General features: G+C 42.3%; 6 protein-coding genes across 7 annotated transcripts; 2 read left to right on the top strand and 4 right to left on the bottom strand.

The window, feature by feature from the left end:
- The first annotated feature begins 620 nt into the window (after positions 1-620).
- Positions 621-2714, top strand: LOC6611996. The gene is made up of 2 exons (XM_032714980.1): positions 621-844; positions 912-2714. The coding sequence occupies exons 1-2, from the start codon at positions 731-733 to the stop codon at positions 2514-2516; spliced, it is 1719 nt and encodes a 572-aa protein (XP_032570871.1). The 5' UTR covers positions 621-730; the 3' UTR covers positions 2517-2714.
- LOC6611995 (replication factor C subunit 5) lies at positions 2696-4051 on the bottom strand. Its single transcript, XM_002036476.2, has 6 exons — positions 4014-4051; positions 3893-3957; positions 3386-3836; positions 3111-3325; positions 2971-3048; positions 2696-2915 (listed from the first exon to the last, which is right to left on the bottom strand). Exons 1-6 carry the CDS (start codon positions 4049-4051, stop codon positions 2764-2766), a joined length of 999 nt encoding a protein of 332 aa, XP_002036512.1. The 3' UTR covers positions 2696-2763.
- A 473-nt stretch (positions 4052-4524) lies between these two features.
- Positions 4525-9214, bottom strand: LOC6611994 (kinesin-like protein KIF21A). The gene is made up of 12 exons (XM_002036475.2): positions 9091-9214; positions 8570-8633; positions 8340-8478; positions 7851-8275; positions 7219-7789; positions 6819-7155; positions 6627-6758; positions 6381-6572; positions 6115-6317; positions 5070-6052; positions 4927-5008; positions 4525-4858 (listed from the first exon to the last, which is right to left on the bottom strand). The coding sequence occupies exons 2-12, from the start codon at positions 8623-8625 to the stop codon at positions 4838-4840; spliced, it is 3141 nt and encodes a 1046-aa protein (XP_002036511.1). The 5' UTR covers positions 8626-8633; positions 9091-9214; the 3' UTR covers positions 4525-4837.
- A 546-nt stretch (positions 9215-9760) lies between these two features.
- LOC6611993 (prolyl endopeptidase) lies at positions 9761-12692 on the top strand. The gene is made up of 9 exons (XM_002036474.2): positions 9761-9900; positions 10003-10598; positions 10654-10796; positions 10856-11015; positions 11077-11196; positions 11258-11338; positions 11401-11792; positions 11856-12128; positions 12183-12692. The coding sequence occupies exons 1-9, from the start codon at positions 9795-9797 to the stop codon at positions 12580-12582; spliced, it is 2271 nt and encodes a 756-aa protein (XP_002036510.1). The 5' UTR covers positions 9761-9794; the 3' UTR covers positions 12583-12692.
- A 68-nt stretch (positions 12693-12760) lies between these two features.
- On the bottom strand, positions 12761-14863 carry LOC6611992 (ubiquitin-40S ribosomal protein S27a). The gene is made up of 3 exons (XM_002036473.2): positions 14834-14863; positions 13172-13512; positions 12761-12989 (listed from the first exon to the last, which is right to left on the bottom strand). The coding sequence occupies exons 2-3, from the start codon at positions 13490-13492 to the stop codon at positions 12840-12842; spliced, it is 471 nt and encodes a 156-aa protein (XP_002036509.1). The 5' UTR covers positions 13493-13512; positions 14834-14863; the 3' UTR covers positions 12761-12839.
- On the bottom strand, positions 13609-14914 carry LOC6611991 (ribosome biogenesis protein NSA2 homolog). Of its 2 annotated transcripts, none has more exons than XM_002036472.2 (2): positions 14834-14914; positions 13609-14482 (listed from the first exon to the last, which is right to left on the bottom strand). In XM_002036472.2, the coding sequence occupies exon 2, from the start codon at positions 14452-14454 to the stop codon at positions 13675-13677; it is 780 nt and encodes a 259-aa protein (XP_002036508.1). In that variant the 5' UTR covers positions 14455-14482; positions 14834-14914; the 3' UTR covers positions 13609-13674. The 2 variants fall into 2 exon arrangements, with proteins under 2 accessions (XP_002036508.1, XP_032570891.1); XM_032715000.1 differs by lacking the exon at positions 14834-14914 and adding an exon at positions 14600-14725.
- Between the last annotated feature and the right edge of the window lie 49 nt (positions 14915-14963).

Genomic DNA, 14963 nt, shown 5'->3' with positions numbered 1-14963 from the left:
TATAGGTTTGCTGCGGAACAGTGGAATAGATGGAATACCAATAAATTCTTAATTGTTGGGTACATATTTGCATATAATTGTATTTTATTTTGCTATTAACAATACAGAAGGTATCTTGTGTGATATATCTGCAGCTGTAAGAGAATGTTTCGATTACCAATGCATATGCACAAACCACATTTTATATACATAGATGTATCTAATATAGCGTGACGAGCATTTGAATCTTGATTCGTAGAAATGGCTTTATAACTGTAAAGTCTTATGATTTTCATAATGGTATATCTAATAAAACCTACGATTCACGCACGGCTATGTTTCAGGTTGTTATTGTAAAGCCATGCCATATTATTATTAATCACAAAATATTTGCATCCGACGATTTTATTGTGTTAATTTCTTAAAACATTTAAATTTATTTTTAAACATGAATAAATGATTTTATTATAATATTAAAATAAGAAAAGTGGGGTTAACGCGAAATATAGCGAGTTAAGCAGATTAGTACATTGTGAGTGTTGCTCAGTGGAAACAGCGCTTTTCCAAAGATGTGCTTTCTGGAATTGAAGTATAAGAAGGCGCTGTTGTATTTATTGCTTTTCAAAATACTTGCCCGCCAATAGAGTAAAAAAGGAGCACACAACATGTTATTAGTTTTAAAATTTATTCATAATAGCACTCAAACGAGTTGTTCTGTCCAGCAAAACTAGTCTGAGCGGCCAGTTTACAAATGGAGGATAACAAGGAGCTGCAATGCTTGATGTGCAAATATTCGGACACTGACGACCTGGTCTTTGGCGAATGGATGATTGTACGCAACTTGCAGGTGCACTATTTTTGCCTGGTAAGTGCGATTGTTGTGAAATGGAAAGAACTCCCACTAATGTAAACTTCCTGATCCAATCCACCAGCTCCTCTCAACTCATTTGCCGCAGCGCGGCGGAGATAGCAGCGGCATCCTGGGCTTTCTGCTTCGCGACATCCGCGAGGAGGCAGCCGCCGCGGAGAAGAGGAAATGTTGGTACTGCAACAAGATTGGGGCCAGTTTGCAATGCGATCGGTGCCGGACATTGTTTCACCTGAAGTGCGGACTGGAGAATCGCGCCGTTTTCGAGTTTTGCGGCCAATACAAAAGCTACTGCTACAAATGCAGGCCGATGGATGACTACAAGCGACAGCTGCAGTCGAAACCGCCGAGGAACGTCACTTGCCCCATCTGCTTCAGTTCTATCTATAAGGTGGAGCTGCATTGCGTTGTGTACGGTGACTGCTGCCGCCTCGGATTCGCCCATAAGAAATGCATGCGTCAGTATGCTCTAACCTCCGGATATTACTTGCGCTGCATTTGGTGTCGATCGGAACGTTTCCGGGATTCCATACGCCTGCAGTCGGTTTTCGTGCCCGATCGTGATGCCACGTGGGAGAAGCAACGGAACGCCTATAGGGAGCTCCACGAGCGCAATCTGAAATGCGACCAGCCCAACTGCCTGTGCCCCAGTGGTAGAACTTATAATAGATTATCGTGGGTCATACTATGCTGTACTTCTTGCGCCGCCACTTCTGCTCATCTGAAATGCTTGGTGGGCGCCCTGCGCCTGCCCAAGAAGCGCGAGCGTACAGATTTCAAGTGCTCTTTGTGCCTGGACGTGGAGAAGAGGATCGCCGAAGGACCAGCTCGCACAACAGATGAAACCAATGCTGACGGCGACAACCAGGTGGATGGCTCTTTTTATGTGCAAAAACTGGGACCCGATGCTGCAACTCGCTCTTTAACCCAGACTCCTGTTTTCTCCGAAGAAGACGATAGCGAACGAAGTAGTAATATCACGGTGATATTCAGCCAACCGAAATCTAACGCAACAAGCGAGAGGTTGTCCTTATCGCCGCCACAGGAGGACATGATAGTGGAAATTCCTGATTCGCCAGAGAAGCCGCCAAATGCATTCATCGATGAGAACCACTCGCCGCAAACAACAGAAAGAGGGCAGATGTCAGACCCACCGCAGCCAACAGCAGCAAGTGAGATCCCCGACTCACCGCAACCAACAGCAATAAACGTAAACCCTGAATTAACGCAGCCAACAGCATTAAACGCGATTTCAGACTCACAGCAGCCAGTATTCAGAACACCTGTCTCTACGCAGCTAGTATCACAAACTTCCGATTATCGACAGCCGCAGGAACAAGGTATAGTCGAAGCACCCAACTCACCGTCACTGCCGAAAGAGGATCCAAATACTTTACTTGTGCTTAAATCGGGCTTTCAATGTCCCGGCGAACCATTTTTCTACTTAGTTATCTACGAATTTGAGCACGGCACATGCATGGGTGAGTGCATTGGTACGTGTGTGCTGCGATTTAAAGAGGATGACCCACGCATTCAGGACACCTCGCAGGCAGCTTTGGAACGCCTCAAGATAACACCAGACGATGTATGGTGCCGCAGCGAGGAGCGCGGCATCTTTGAGCATATCGAGAAGTTCCACGAATGGTACAAATCAGAGGGGTTCTCTTAAATATTGTTTACTCAGTTTAGGACAATTGAAAACTTTGTGTTGGAATTAATTCGTCAGAATTCTAGTCTTTTTATGCATATATTGTTTTGCATGATCACAAAAAACAAAAGGCATTTCCTACCTCTGAAACCACTTTAAATAGATTTAATGAATGTTAAATTTGAGAAGCATGCAGTAAATAAATTGTGTACATTTTTACGTTTTTGTTTTAATTTAATTTTACCCTATTATTGGAATACACATTATTTCACTTCTCCATTGAAACCATATCCCGGCAAATAAAGAAGGCGGCTACCAGAGCTGCCGTTTGAGCCACTTCTGTACATCCTTTGGCCAATCTCTCTTCGATCTGAGCTAGCTTTACAATAAGCTTATTCATCACCGACATGGGCAGCTCAACTGTTCGGAATACATATCAATAAGATGACTTCATGAGGATATAGTAAGAACTTACGTCTCATAACAAACAAATGCAATTCTGTGATGATGTCTTCCAAAGCGAGACCTCTTGCGTACTTGGCACTTTCGACAGCTATGCAAAGAGAAGAAAGAAACATTAGCTTAGATCTTTTACCAATCCAAATGGCATCATACTTTTGAAGGAGTCCTCCAAGCTACTGCCGGATAGCAAGGCCTTCAATATCTGTTCAATATCCTGCCTCAACGGATAGCCCACACACATGTAAACGTTGTCCTCGTTGACCGTATCAAACGCCATCACGGTACTCTGCAGGACGTTCAAGACCTTTCTCATATCGCCTTTGGCAAGGGTTAGCAGTGCCCGCTTGCCGTCTTCGGTAATCTGAACGCTGATTGTAGATTGATTGTAGGTTAGTAAAAAGCTATTTTATGCAGTTGAAAGGCCTTACGCTTCGGCTTCGATGATTTTTTCCAGTCGCGGCATCATCTGATCCTGAGATAATGGAGCGAACCGAAAACGGGTGCAACGCGACTGCAGGGCCGGAATGATTTTGCTCAAATAATTGCAAATCACACAGAAGCGCACGTTGTCCGTATATTTCTCAATAATGCGGCGCAGGGCATTCTGGGCATCGTTGGTCATGGCATCGGCCTCGTCCAAAATAATCAGCTTAAAGGTGTCGCAGAAAATGGTGCGTGTGGACGCGAAGTTAAGGATTTGACCGCGCACAATCCCGATGCCTCGGTCATCCGAGGCATTCAGCTCCAGAACCATGGACTTGAACTGCTGAGGGGAATACAATTGGCGAGCGCAGGCCAGGATTGTGCTCGTTTTTCCCGTGCCAGGTGGTCCGTAGAACAGCAAATGGGGCAGCTGCTTGCGGCTTATAAAGCGGGTAACTAGAAGTACACTTAAATGTGGTGGCTTTGTATGGCTAAACGCTCAGAATGCTCACTTGTTGATATTATTTCCTCGTGAGATATCAAATCATCGAGTCCGCTTGGTCTGTACTTCTCCACCCTGAAGAAATGAACTTAGTATTATTTGTGGATCTATAAAGTCGAATTGCAAGTTACCAAGGCATGCGCACTGCGGGTCCACTGGTCTCCGACATGACTATAAGTTGAGATATTGGTAAAAAATTAAATTAAATGTGCATGGAAGCCAGTTGTAAATGCGGAATTGCCGGTAAAAAGCGATACTTCGATGAATGTCAAGATAGCGGAAGAGTAAACAGTAATCGACGGAAAACGGTAATTCATCGATTTTTTTTTCACATGCGTAGGCTATTAAATTCAAATTTTTGAAAACTAATCTAGTTACAAATTTCTATAAGGAATAATTTTATTTAACCACAAAAGAAAAGTTTTTTTGTAAATTTCAATATAACATTATTCAGTTTATTGTTCCATTGTCCTAATTACACTTTTTCATTTTTTAATACGTCTCACAATGTTAGCCAATGAAATATAATTTTATTATTAGAATTAGCTTTGAAATTAATTGATTTCAAATATCCAAAAAACAACAATTTAGTTTCTAGCACAAAGCTGCTGAATAACTTGGTTCTTACAGAAAAAGATAAAATTAAGTTTATGGTCGTATATTTTAAGGCATGCTATTGTTCGAAGTCTCTTATATAATTTATTAATACATTATATTCATATTTTCTAAAATTTGTTTATTTTGAACAACTGCAAAGATACCAATTGCACAAAACGGTATTCAAAAAAACAAACGGAAGCACTAGTAAGTTAGTTTTGAATAAATATAGTTACAATAATAACTTAGTAACTTATTGACACTGTCTTTTGATTATTTGTTCGCAAGCGATTACCAATCAATATAATTAAATTCCAACCGCGGCTGTTGTCACATGACCTCATCTTTGATTGCACGATCACGTCATTTTATTAAAAGTCTGGCGGATGAAATCATAATATTCGTCATTTAGAAACAGGTATTTTCAAAATAAGTAACTAAGCTCACCTGTTCTGGAAGTTCCGTGTCCCCAAAAAGCAGATCTTGCCGCTTGGCAGTTCGTCTGCGTACTTTGGGACTCTTATCGAAGCTGAAGGAAGAATATATGGTTTAGAGTTAATCAAAAATATTTGAAATACAATCAGTCTTACGGATCGGAATTTCCTAAAGGCGAAGGACTTCTACTCGTCGTCCTGCGCATTTCCACTTGTTGGAACTCGGAATTCTTGTCGTCTTGCGGGATGTCGTATGTGGCATTGCTGATCAAAGACTTTTGAGAACCTGGATTTACACTACTTGCGATATTACTGCCCTTGAGATTAAGGGAGTCAAATATGTCGGCTATATGAACATTGCTGTTTTGCGATAGGAAATGCTGCAGTATTTGCTGCTGAATGCCGCTCTCTTGCTTAACTTCCTTCAGCAGCGATTCCTTCTCCTGCAAATGAGATTCGGCAATGGCCAAATTGCACGACATGACAATGGCGGTGTCGGAGAACTTTTGTAAAATGAACTTGGCTTCCGCCACTGTTGACACCTCGTCGAGCAGACTTTGTATCTTATTCACATGGCTCTGCACAGTGTCCTTTGTGTCCTCGAACTCCATTATGGCCTGCTGCACATGCTCTATATTCTCCTGAATATAACTAATGTTTGTTTTGAGATTATCCACTTCGTTGAATTCATCCGTTTGCCTGTCAGCAGTTTGTCCATTTTCCATTATGTTCAGCTCACGGGAGAGATCTTCGCGCTCTAGTATCAAGCGCTCCAGCTCCTTCTCAAGTTGTGTGATCAGTTGCCTGTTTCTGGCCGCATGCAATATGTTGCGGTACAGATTCTCCCATCGATGTCGTGCCGATCGAGTGGAAAAACCATCAAGGGTGGCAATTTTCGATGTTAGGTGAGCCGGTGCCCTCTGACCGGACTTTCCCCTTTGGCTCTTGCGAAGGGCAATCACTTCCTCGGTTTTTCGCTTCAGAATTTGCTCCTTAGCACTCACTTTGGCCTCTAGCGATAGAACAGCATTCTTCTGCCGACGCTGCTCCTTTAGCAGCTGAGCAATTTCCTTTGATTTGCGACTTTCCTCCTGCTTGTGCCGGCTAGATTGTTGTGACATCTTTTTCATTAACTTAACCTGGGTAATTGGGAGAGATGGGGTTTGTAATTTGTACAGATTTCAAATCAGGGTCAACTTACTTTTGCGAACTTCAACTCATTCAGCTCATTGCGCAGCGTGCCAATCCGAACTTCATGGGACTTAAGTTGTTGCTTACTTCGAACATGTTCCCTTTGCGCATTTTGCAGCTTCCTAATCTCAGTTTGCATATGGCTTATCTTGCTTTCATAGTCTGTTTTTACTTTTTTTAAGCTATCCTTCGATGGCGTTGACACAGATGTAGCTGCAATGTCATTGTAATCATTAATAATTATAATAGCTATACACTTTTGTTTCAATTGCTTACTCATATTTGCCAGGACATCGTCGCGTTCTTTTTGCGTGTTCTCGATTTTGCAATATAAAACAGATAGTTTTTCCTCGTAATGCGTTCGCATTTGTTCGTATCTCGAGTTGGTCAGCTCCAATTGTTCAATTAGTTTGGTTCTCATTTCAATATCATTATCGATGGCCTCCAAATCCTTTACTACTTCCTCTTCTGTGCGATTATTAATTTTTAATTAATTTGCGCAAAATGCAATAATTAACTTACCCTCAGAATCGCTACTGGCCACTTCATTTTCCTCAGAGCTGACATTCTGATTTTGAATTCCTGGCAACGAACGCGACATCAGAAGCTCCCTTTCTCTTTCCAAATCCCTTTTAGCCTTCGTTATGATGTCGCCTTCAATTGAAATACATAGATTTTAGATTATAATATCATATCATATCATATAATACCTACCATCATAAACGGGAGTTCTAGGTGAAGTAGTGGCTTTAATTTCCATTTGCTTACGATGCTCCTCAGATTCTATTAGTTTGGTCTGAAGTTCTTCGATTTCCAGCATGTATTGACCCACCACTTTCGCTATTTCAACATCGGAATTGTCGTCACTAGTCCACTTGTTCAAATCCAAGTTGGTTTTCAAATCTGCATTCCTCTGGGTCAAAGTGGCAATCGTGCTTTGCAACGATTTGAGTCTTTGCTGAAGCCTTTTGGTTTCCGACAGAAGCAACTTATTCTCATTAAATGTGTCCGAAATGGTGGTATTACCCTCGCAGTCCACTACCAGCTTACCCTGTAAGAAATGGCATTTTTATGTTAATTATTATGTCGATCCTTGATTAAATAAACATATTACCTGTTTATACTCTAATAACTCCAATTGCAATGCAGCAATTTCCCTACGCAGCTGCGAAATAGTTCGAGAACTCTGGTCCTGGTTAATCTTAACTTTGTTCTTAATATTCCTGGCTCTGTTGGCGTACTTCAGTGTATTCAGTGTCTCCATGAAGTCTCGATCACTGGGCGACACGCAGGCGATCATCAAGGTCTGACTATTTCCGCCCAGTGAGTCCTGGAGAAGTCGCGTCAGCTTGGAGTCCCGATAGGGCACGTGCAGAGCCCTCTTTGATTTGTCGCCGAGCGCCGAAATGCAATTACCCAGTGCGAGAAGTCCGCAGTTTATGGATATGCCCTCGCGAGCCCGCTCGCCGGTGGCTTGAGTTCTTTTGAGCCTTTCCGAACCCGCCAAATCAACGAAATGGAACTTGGAGGTCAGGGTCTCCAGGTCGTTATCCGGAACATTGTCACTGGGGGTAAGCAGTCGCTGTCTGCGCACAAAAATCGTGAACAGTGCGTGTGAGCGGGAAGACTGGTCGTTCATTTTTGTTGATGCGGTGGTGCGAGCCAATGCTCCTTGCTGAAGGTACCTAAAATATAGATAATTAGCTTAGAACGTGTGTTCTATTATATTCTACAAAATAGACATACTTTAAGGCATCATGCGGTTGATAAATGGGCTTTATCGACGCCCCAGATATTGTGATTTGTCCACTGGCATCTTCGTGTATCTTAAAGTTGCTGTTCTTGTTGAACGGGTCCAGCAGATCGAAGATGTCCTCGTTGTACAATTCGATGTACTGAACAGCCAGACTGAACTGCGGACTTCCACCAGCCGCTGGGTGTTCTGAAGAGCTGGATCCCTCCAGTTGTTCGATTCCACTGAATATATGACGAACTGCTCGCGGAATAATCCCAAGCTGAACGGTATCGGATGATTCCGACTCGTGGTCGAAACCAGTGCCCATTGTATACGTTTTTCCCGATCCTGTTTGACCGTAGGCCAGTACGGTGGCATTATAGCCATGGAGCGTACTGTCCACTAATTTTTCCACGCAGTCCGAGTATATATCACACTGAAATGGTCAATTAAGGCGAATGAAACTTGAGGGAAGGTGGAAATTGGTATGACAACTTTACCTGATTGGAATTGGTATCAAAAACATAGTCGAACGTAAAGGCTTTGTCCGATCCAAGAAAAATCTGAGGCTCTCCAAGAGTTACGGTCGTGCAGATACGACACATATCTATTAGCTCCCTCGAGTTTTGAGGTCGGATTCTGAAAAAATATTATATGCTTTTAGGAGCTCTTAGTCATAGCTATTCATATTTTCTAGTCATAATTATTGTTTTAATTGTAATAATATTACCTGACAGCAACACGTACTGAACTGTCCTTATTTATGGAGTCCACTTCGGAAATCATATTGCAATCTGAAAACAATTAATGTGAATTAAATTAAATTCGCAATATATTTAACACCCGGATATTATCTAGAAGGCCGTGCTTAAGTCATACACCTTATGAAATACTCAACAAAATATTTAGTTACAAGGTCATTTCTAACAAAATTGTTAACTCAGCGAAAATAAATAGATGTCATACGAAACCCGAAGAAAATTGCCCATTGTTATGAACAAATACTTGTTCAGAAACTGCACTTAAGTGCATAAAACTGAATAAGTTCTGTATTACCTTTTAGATAAACATAATAACTAGTTAGCTGAGTTAATACATTCAAAATGTTTGTTTATGCATACAAGCATAGGTACATCCATATGCGCCTACAAGTTGCTGATCAAGAAAAACATACATATGGAAGGAAAATTTGTGAAAACTTTGATTCCCCAGCACAGTCAATGTACGAAAAGTTCAAGCAAAGCTACATACCGAACAAATAAAGCGCTTCCTGGTGACTAACAAATTAAACGAACTAAAAACAGCGCGTAATTCCAATTAAATTCATTTGCTCGGTCAGTTTGACTTGATTCGATTGTGTTTATATTCCGACTCGACTACCGATACCAAAACATATGGTTTAACAGAGGTAATCTGTTCACGGGCCGATTAATTTCGAGCCACAGTTGTCTGTCCACACCTGACATTTGCGGTATTTTATTAGGGGTAGTCTTGGTTGAATTTCTAAATATAAAGAAATGGTGTTTTTTAATGCGTGTGCGGTATTTTTACGAATTTACGAACTTGGTGTTTTTAACAGCATTTGTTATTCAATAAGCCGACTTAAGGAACTTGCTTGATATTGCCTATTTTATTGTATAGTTAAATGAAACATTGATTTTAAGATTTAATTAAAATTGATATCAACACACATAGGTAAATAACGGCTTACAATTGGTAAGTTTACTCACATATTATACCTTTTTTTAATATTGGTCATAATTTTTGCTTTGAGCATTCAAATATTTAAATAAATTGTAATATAATAAGTAAAATTACAACAGAATTTTATTTCGAAACTAGTTATAAGAAGGCGGCGATATATAATTCGCAGTAGCAAAATTTAAGGAGTACCCCTAACACCTATCGAAAGTATCGCAAATTAGTGTTCCATTTTTGCATTGATAATTTTGCAAATGCATACCATTTTTCGAGGCCCGCTGCTCTACCGCCGAATTTGCCAAATAATTGTACCCAAAGCACTGCCCAGAAATTACATTCATCGAGAATTGCCTTCAAATCGTAAGTATGCATATATATTATATAGCTAATGGGGATGAGTTGCAAAAGCCGAAAAGCGAAAGATTAATACATATATTCATACGTGTAATAAATCCAACAAAGTTACCAGAGCCATGCCAAGTACTTTGTCCGCTAAGCTCGAGTATCCAGTTGCTCGGAAGGATGAAAGCGTGGCGGAGGACTTCCATGGCACCCAGATCAAGGATGTGTACCGCTGGCTCGAAGATCCGGACTCGACGGAAACCGAGGAATTCGTGAATGCCCAGAACAGCATAAGCCGGCCCTTCCTCGAGAATGGAGAGGAGTGGAAGAAGCTGAACACGAAGCTTACCAAGCTGTGGAACTATCCCAAATACGGATGTCCCATGCGTTATGGCAACTATTACTACTACTTCATGAACACTGGCCTGCAAAACCAGAGCGTCATGTACCAGCAGAAATCGCTGGGTGACGAGAGTGAAAGCAAGGTGTTCCTGGATCCGAACACCCTGTCCGAGGACGGCACCATCGCCCTGACCCAGAAGGCCTTCTCCGAGGATGGCAAGTACATGGCCTACGGGCTGAGTGAAAGTGGATCCGATTGGATCAAGATTCTTATTCGAGATGCGGAGACGGGCAAGGATCTGAGCGAGGTCCTTGAAAAGGTCAAGTTCTCGGAGATTTCGTGGACAAAAGACAATAAGGGATTCTTCTATGGTGTGAGTGTTGAAGTCTTTCTTCCTGGTAATTCAATTTCAAGTCGTTATTACTTAGAGATACCCTGACCAAGATGGAAAAACCGATGGATCTGAGACCAAACAGAATGAGAATCAGAAGTTGTACTATCATCGGGTGGGTGAGAGCCAGGATAAAGACACACTGGTGGTCGAGTTTCCGGAAGAGCCTTCGTGGCGCATGTAATTATCTCAAATTATATTGTATTAAAACAATATAGTAAATAATTTTCCACCTTTAGCCAATCCACCGTCTCGGATTGTGGAAAATACCTGATTCTGGCCATTGTTAAAGATTGCCGTGACAACATTGTGTTCTATGCTGATCTTACTCCCGGTGCGGAAATAACTTCCAAACTGAATGTCAAGAAAATAGTGGAAAAATTCGAGGCGGACTACGATGTATGTAATGTCTCCAGTCTTTAAAATAGTATTGTAATATATGTTTATCTCATTATTTCAGTACATTACCAACGAAGGCTCGAAGATATTCTTCCGTACAAATAAGAATGCACCAAATTACCAAGTTATTGCCATAGACTTCAATAATCCAGCGGAGGACAAATGGGAAACGCTTATAGCCGTAGGTTTAGTTTGTTTTTAAACGTAGATAAGATTAATCACGACTACTTTACGTTTTATAGGAGCACAAGTCGGATGTTTTGGACTGGGTTAAGTGCGTTGATGCTGATAAACTGCTCGTTTGTTACATCAGAGATGTGAAGGTAAATTATAACCTATCAGTCATGCATTTACATATATTCCTCAATCCCTACTTCTTCTACAGAGCGTTTTGCAAGTTAATTCCCTAAAGGATGGCACACTACTGCGCGAATTCGACTTGGATATCGGCACCATTGTGGGCACATCGGGGGAGAAGAAATACTCCGAAATATTCTACAACTTCTCGTCCTTTTTGAATCCCGGTTCCATTTATCGATACGATTTCAAGACACCTGAGAAGTCGCCTTCAGTATTCCGCGAAATCAAACTGAACTTGGAAGGATTCCGTCGCGAGGACTACGCCGTTGAGCAGATATTCTACAAGAGCAAGGATGGCACCAAGGTTCCCATGTTCATAATTAGGAAAAAACGTGATAACGTTGAGCCGCGACCATGTCTGCTTTACGGATACGGAGGCTTCAACATCAGCATGCTGCCTTCCTTCGGACTCTCTGGGTATGTTGAGAAATACTTTTTAAAAGTTAACATGTATGTGAACACATCCTTCAATCTCTGCAGGCTTATGTTCATCGACACATTCGATGGTGTGCTCGCCTATCCGAATCTGCGTGGTGGTGGCGAATATGGCGAGAAGTGGCACAACGGCGGTCGCCTGCTAAACAAGCAGAACGTGTTCGATGACTTCCAAACAGCTGCCGAGTACTTGATCGAGAATAAGTACACGACCAAGGATCGTTTGGCCATCCAAGGTGGCTCCAATGGAGGCCTTTTGGTCGGCTCCTGTATCAACCAACGTCCGGATTTGTTTGGAGCTGCTGTGGCTCAAGTGGGGTAAGTAGATAACCAGTTTGTTGGGACCAAGTCTTAAATATTTCGATTCCATAGTGTCATGGACATGTTGCGCTTCCACAAGTTCACCATCGGCCACGCTTGGTGCTCGGATTATGGAAACCCATCGGAGAAGGAGCACTTTGACAACCTGTACAAGTTCTCGCCGCTGCACAACGTGCACACTCCGAAGGGCGCCGAAACGGAATACCCATCGACTTTGATCCTGACCGCCGACCACGATGATCGTGTCAGCCCCTTGCATTCGCTTAAGTTCATTGCGGCCCTCCAGGAAGCTGTTCGTGACTCGAAATTCCAAAACAATCCGGTTCTGTTGCGCGTCTACCAGAAGGCGGGTCACGGAGCTGGCAAGCCGACATCGAAGAGAATCGAGGAAGCCACCGATATACTGACTTTCTTGTCAAAAAGCCTTAACGTCGACACAATCAACGTTTGAGTGGTTAACCATAAACAAATTGCATTTCTCAAGGTCGAGTAAAAATCGCGTATACAAAATGTATTCAATATTTTCACAAATAAACTTACACCCTTGGTACTAAATAATAATTTTACCCAATTATTAACCACTCTAATGGAGTTTTTAGCCATGCTAACGAACAATGAAAAGAGTAAAGTTTCAGCGATTGAATTCATTATTCAATTACTACACCTTTATTTGATTTCTGGAAACGTACATGATCTTATGTAGCAAAATTACTTTTCCTCTGGTTTGCTGAAGACAAAGGTCAGGTTGCACTTGCCGCAGTAGTGACGATCTTCGTGGGCAGCCATGAAGACGCCGGCGCCGCAGTTCTCACCAGGGCACTCGCGACGGAGACGGTGGATCTTGCCGTTCTCGTCAACCTATGGAAAGATAGCATAGAAAGTGGTTAAATACGGAGATCGTATACATGTTCATTCAATATAGGGCACTGGTAAAGTCACTCTGATATCCAAATCTTAAGCCAATGAGCACAAGACCAAGACTCAAGAATTCCAAGAACAGATCAGAATGTTTTCGGATGTCGGTAGATTGTTGTGTGTACCTTGTAGTATTTCAGGACAGCTAGCTTGACCTTCTTCCTCTTGTGCTTGATTTTCTTGGGGGTGGAGTAGTTCTTCTTCTTGCGCTTCTTGGCACCACCACGCAGGCGGAGCACCAAGTGCAGAGTGGACTCCTTCTGAATGTTATAGTCAGAGAGGGTGCGGCCATCTTCCAGCTGCTTGCCAGCGAAGATCAGACGCTGCTGATCTGGAGGAATTCCTTCTTTGTCCTGAATCTTGGCTTTGACATTTTCGATAGTATCCGACGGTTCGACCTCAAGAGTGATGGTCTTGCCCGTGAGGGTCTTAACGAAGATCTGCATCTTGTATTCCAGTCACCAAACTGCAAGAAACAAAGAGATGTTGGTATTATTATTTGTTTTTATATATGGCATTGCTACAGCTAATAGTATAATAAGCTAAGAGAATCAAACGATGGTTCATGTTATTGTATATGTTTGTTTATTAAATCAAACTCTTAAATTAGGTAGCGACATTTTCGAGGTTAGACAAGCAGCACTGCATTGATAACACCATCGTTTTCTGGATTGTTTGTGACCTGAGCGTATTTGCCCCAGACAACTTTTCCCGTTTGCGTTACCAAACCCAGTTCAGAGATGTTGACTTCGATCACAGTACCCTTTGTGATTACACCCAAGGAAGTGAACATGGGCGAGCTGGGGTTCTTCTTGACGCCGATGATGGGCAGATTGAAGGTGGCTTTAAGTTCTGGATGCGTAACGTGAGCCTTCTTCATGCGCAGACCCATGGGTCGAATGAAACGCTCGAACTTTGGTGGCTTGCGGGTGAAGTTCTCGCCGACGAAGGTGACTTTTGTGACCATGCGCTTCCATGCCTTTCGCTTTGTCTTGCCGGTCTTTAGTACTTTGAAGACCTCAGCATCCGACTGGGCGCGTACTTTGGGAATGGGCACGTCCCACTTGCCTGCCTTCTCCTTGCGCTTCTGCTTGATCATATTGGACAGGACCTTGGCGCTGGACTGGATGCCTCTGTCGAGCAGATAATGTGGCAGGGCTCCATCCTCGACCTTCTCCTCCTGCTTCTTGACCTTCTTCTCTTCGTGGGCCTGGATCTTCTTCTTGATCTGAATCTTTTCATTGCGTCGCTCCTTATTGAAGAGTTTGGCCTTGATGCCGCGCAACTTGCGAGCTTTGCGTGCTCGGTCCTTGGGAAGACGCGCTTCCTTCTTGCGTTTCCGCTCCTCGTAATCCAATCGCCGGCCATACAGCTTGCGATGGCGTTCCATATACTCATTCTGCGGCATGGTTACTTGTTAATTCTGTAGACCAGTTCTGAAATACATTCATGTGGTTAATAACATGTGGACGGTTGAGGGTGTGCGAAATATGTTTCCTGGGGAAGCCTGTGTGGCCATCCACAGATAACTAATCACGCGGAAATTCACTTACCTTAATGTATAAATTTAAATTTCACAATATTTTTTTGTTCACGGGTATCTTTTAGCAATCTTGATTGCTTGTCAATTTTTCATGTGCACTGCAATCATTCTCATTGTTCAATCAAGAAGTGTCATTTATTTCACTCGTAAAAGTTTACAAGTGTTAAGGACTACTTTAAGTTTGTATTTGTATATTTATTTTCACTTAACCGATGCTTAAAATCTAACAACCCCAAAAACTTACCTTGCTTCGGCAACAGAATCAAAGGAAAGAAAGAACACACACACAGCGTGACAGGAAGTTGAAAAATTGAGCGCAGGACTGCATTCGGAGTTTGCTTTTACCTATATTTTCAATTAAGCGTTTATTTTTT

The sequence above is a fragment of the Drosophila sechellia genome, chromosome 2L, assembly GCF_004382195.2.
Source record: "Drosophila sechellia strain sech25 chromosome 2L, ASM438219v1, whole genome shotgun sequence".
Taxonomy (NCBI): Eukaryota; Metazoa; Arthropoda; class Insecta; order Diptera; family Drosophilidae; genus Drosophila; species Drosophila sechellia.
This window is presented reverse-complemented; position numbering and strand designations above follow the sequence as displayed.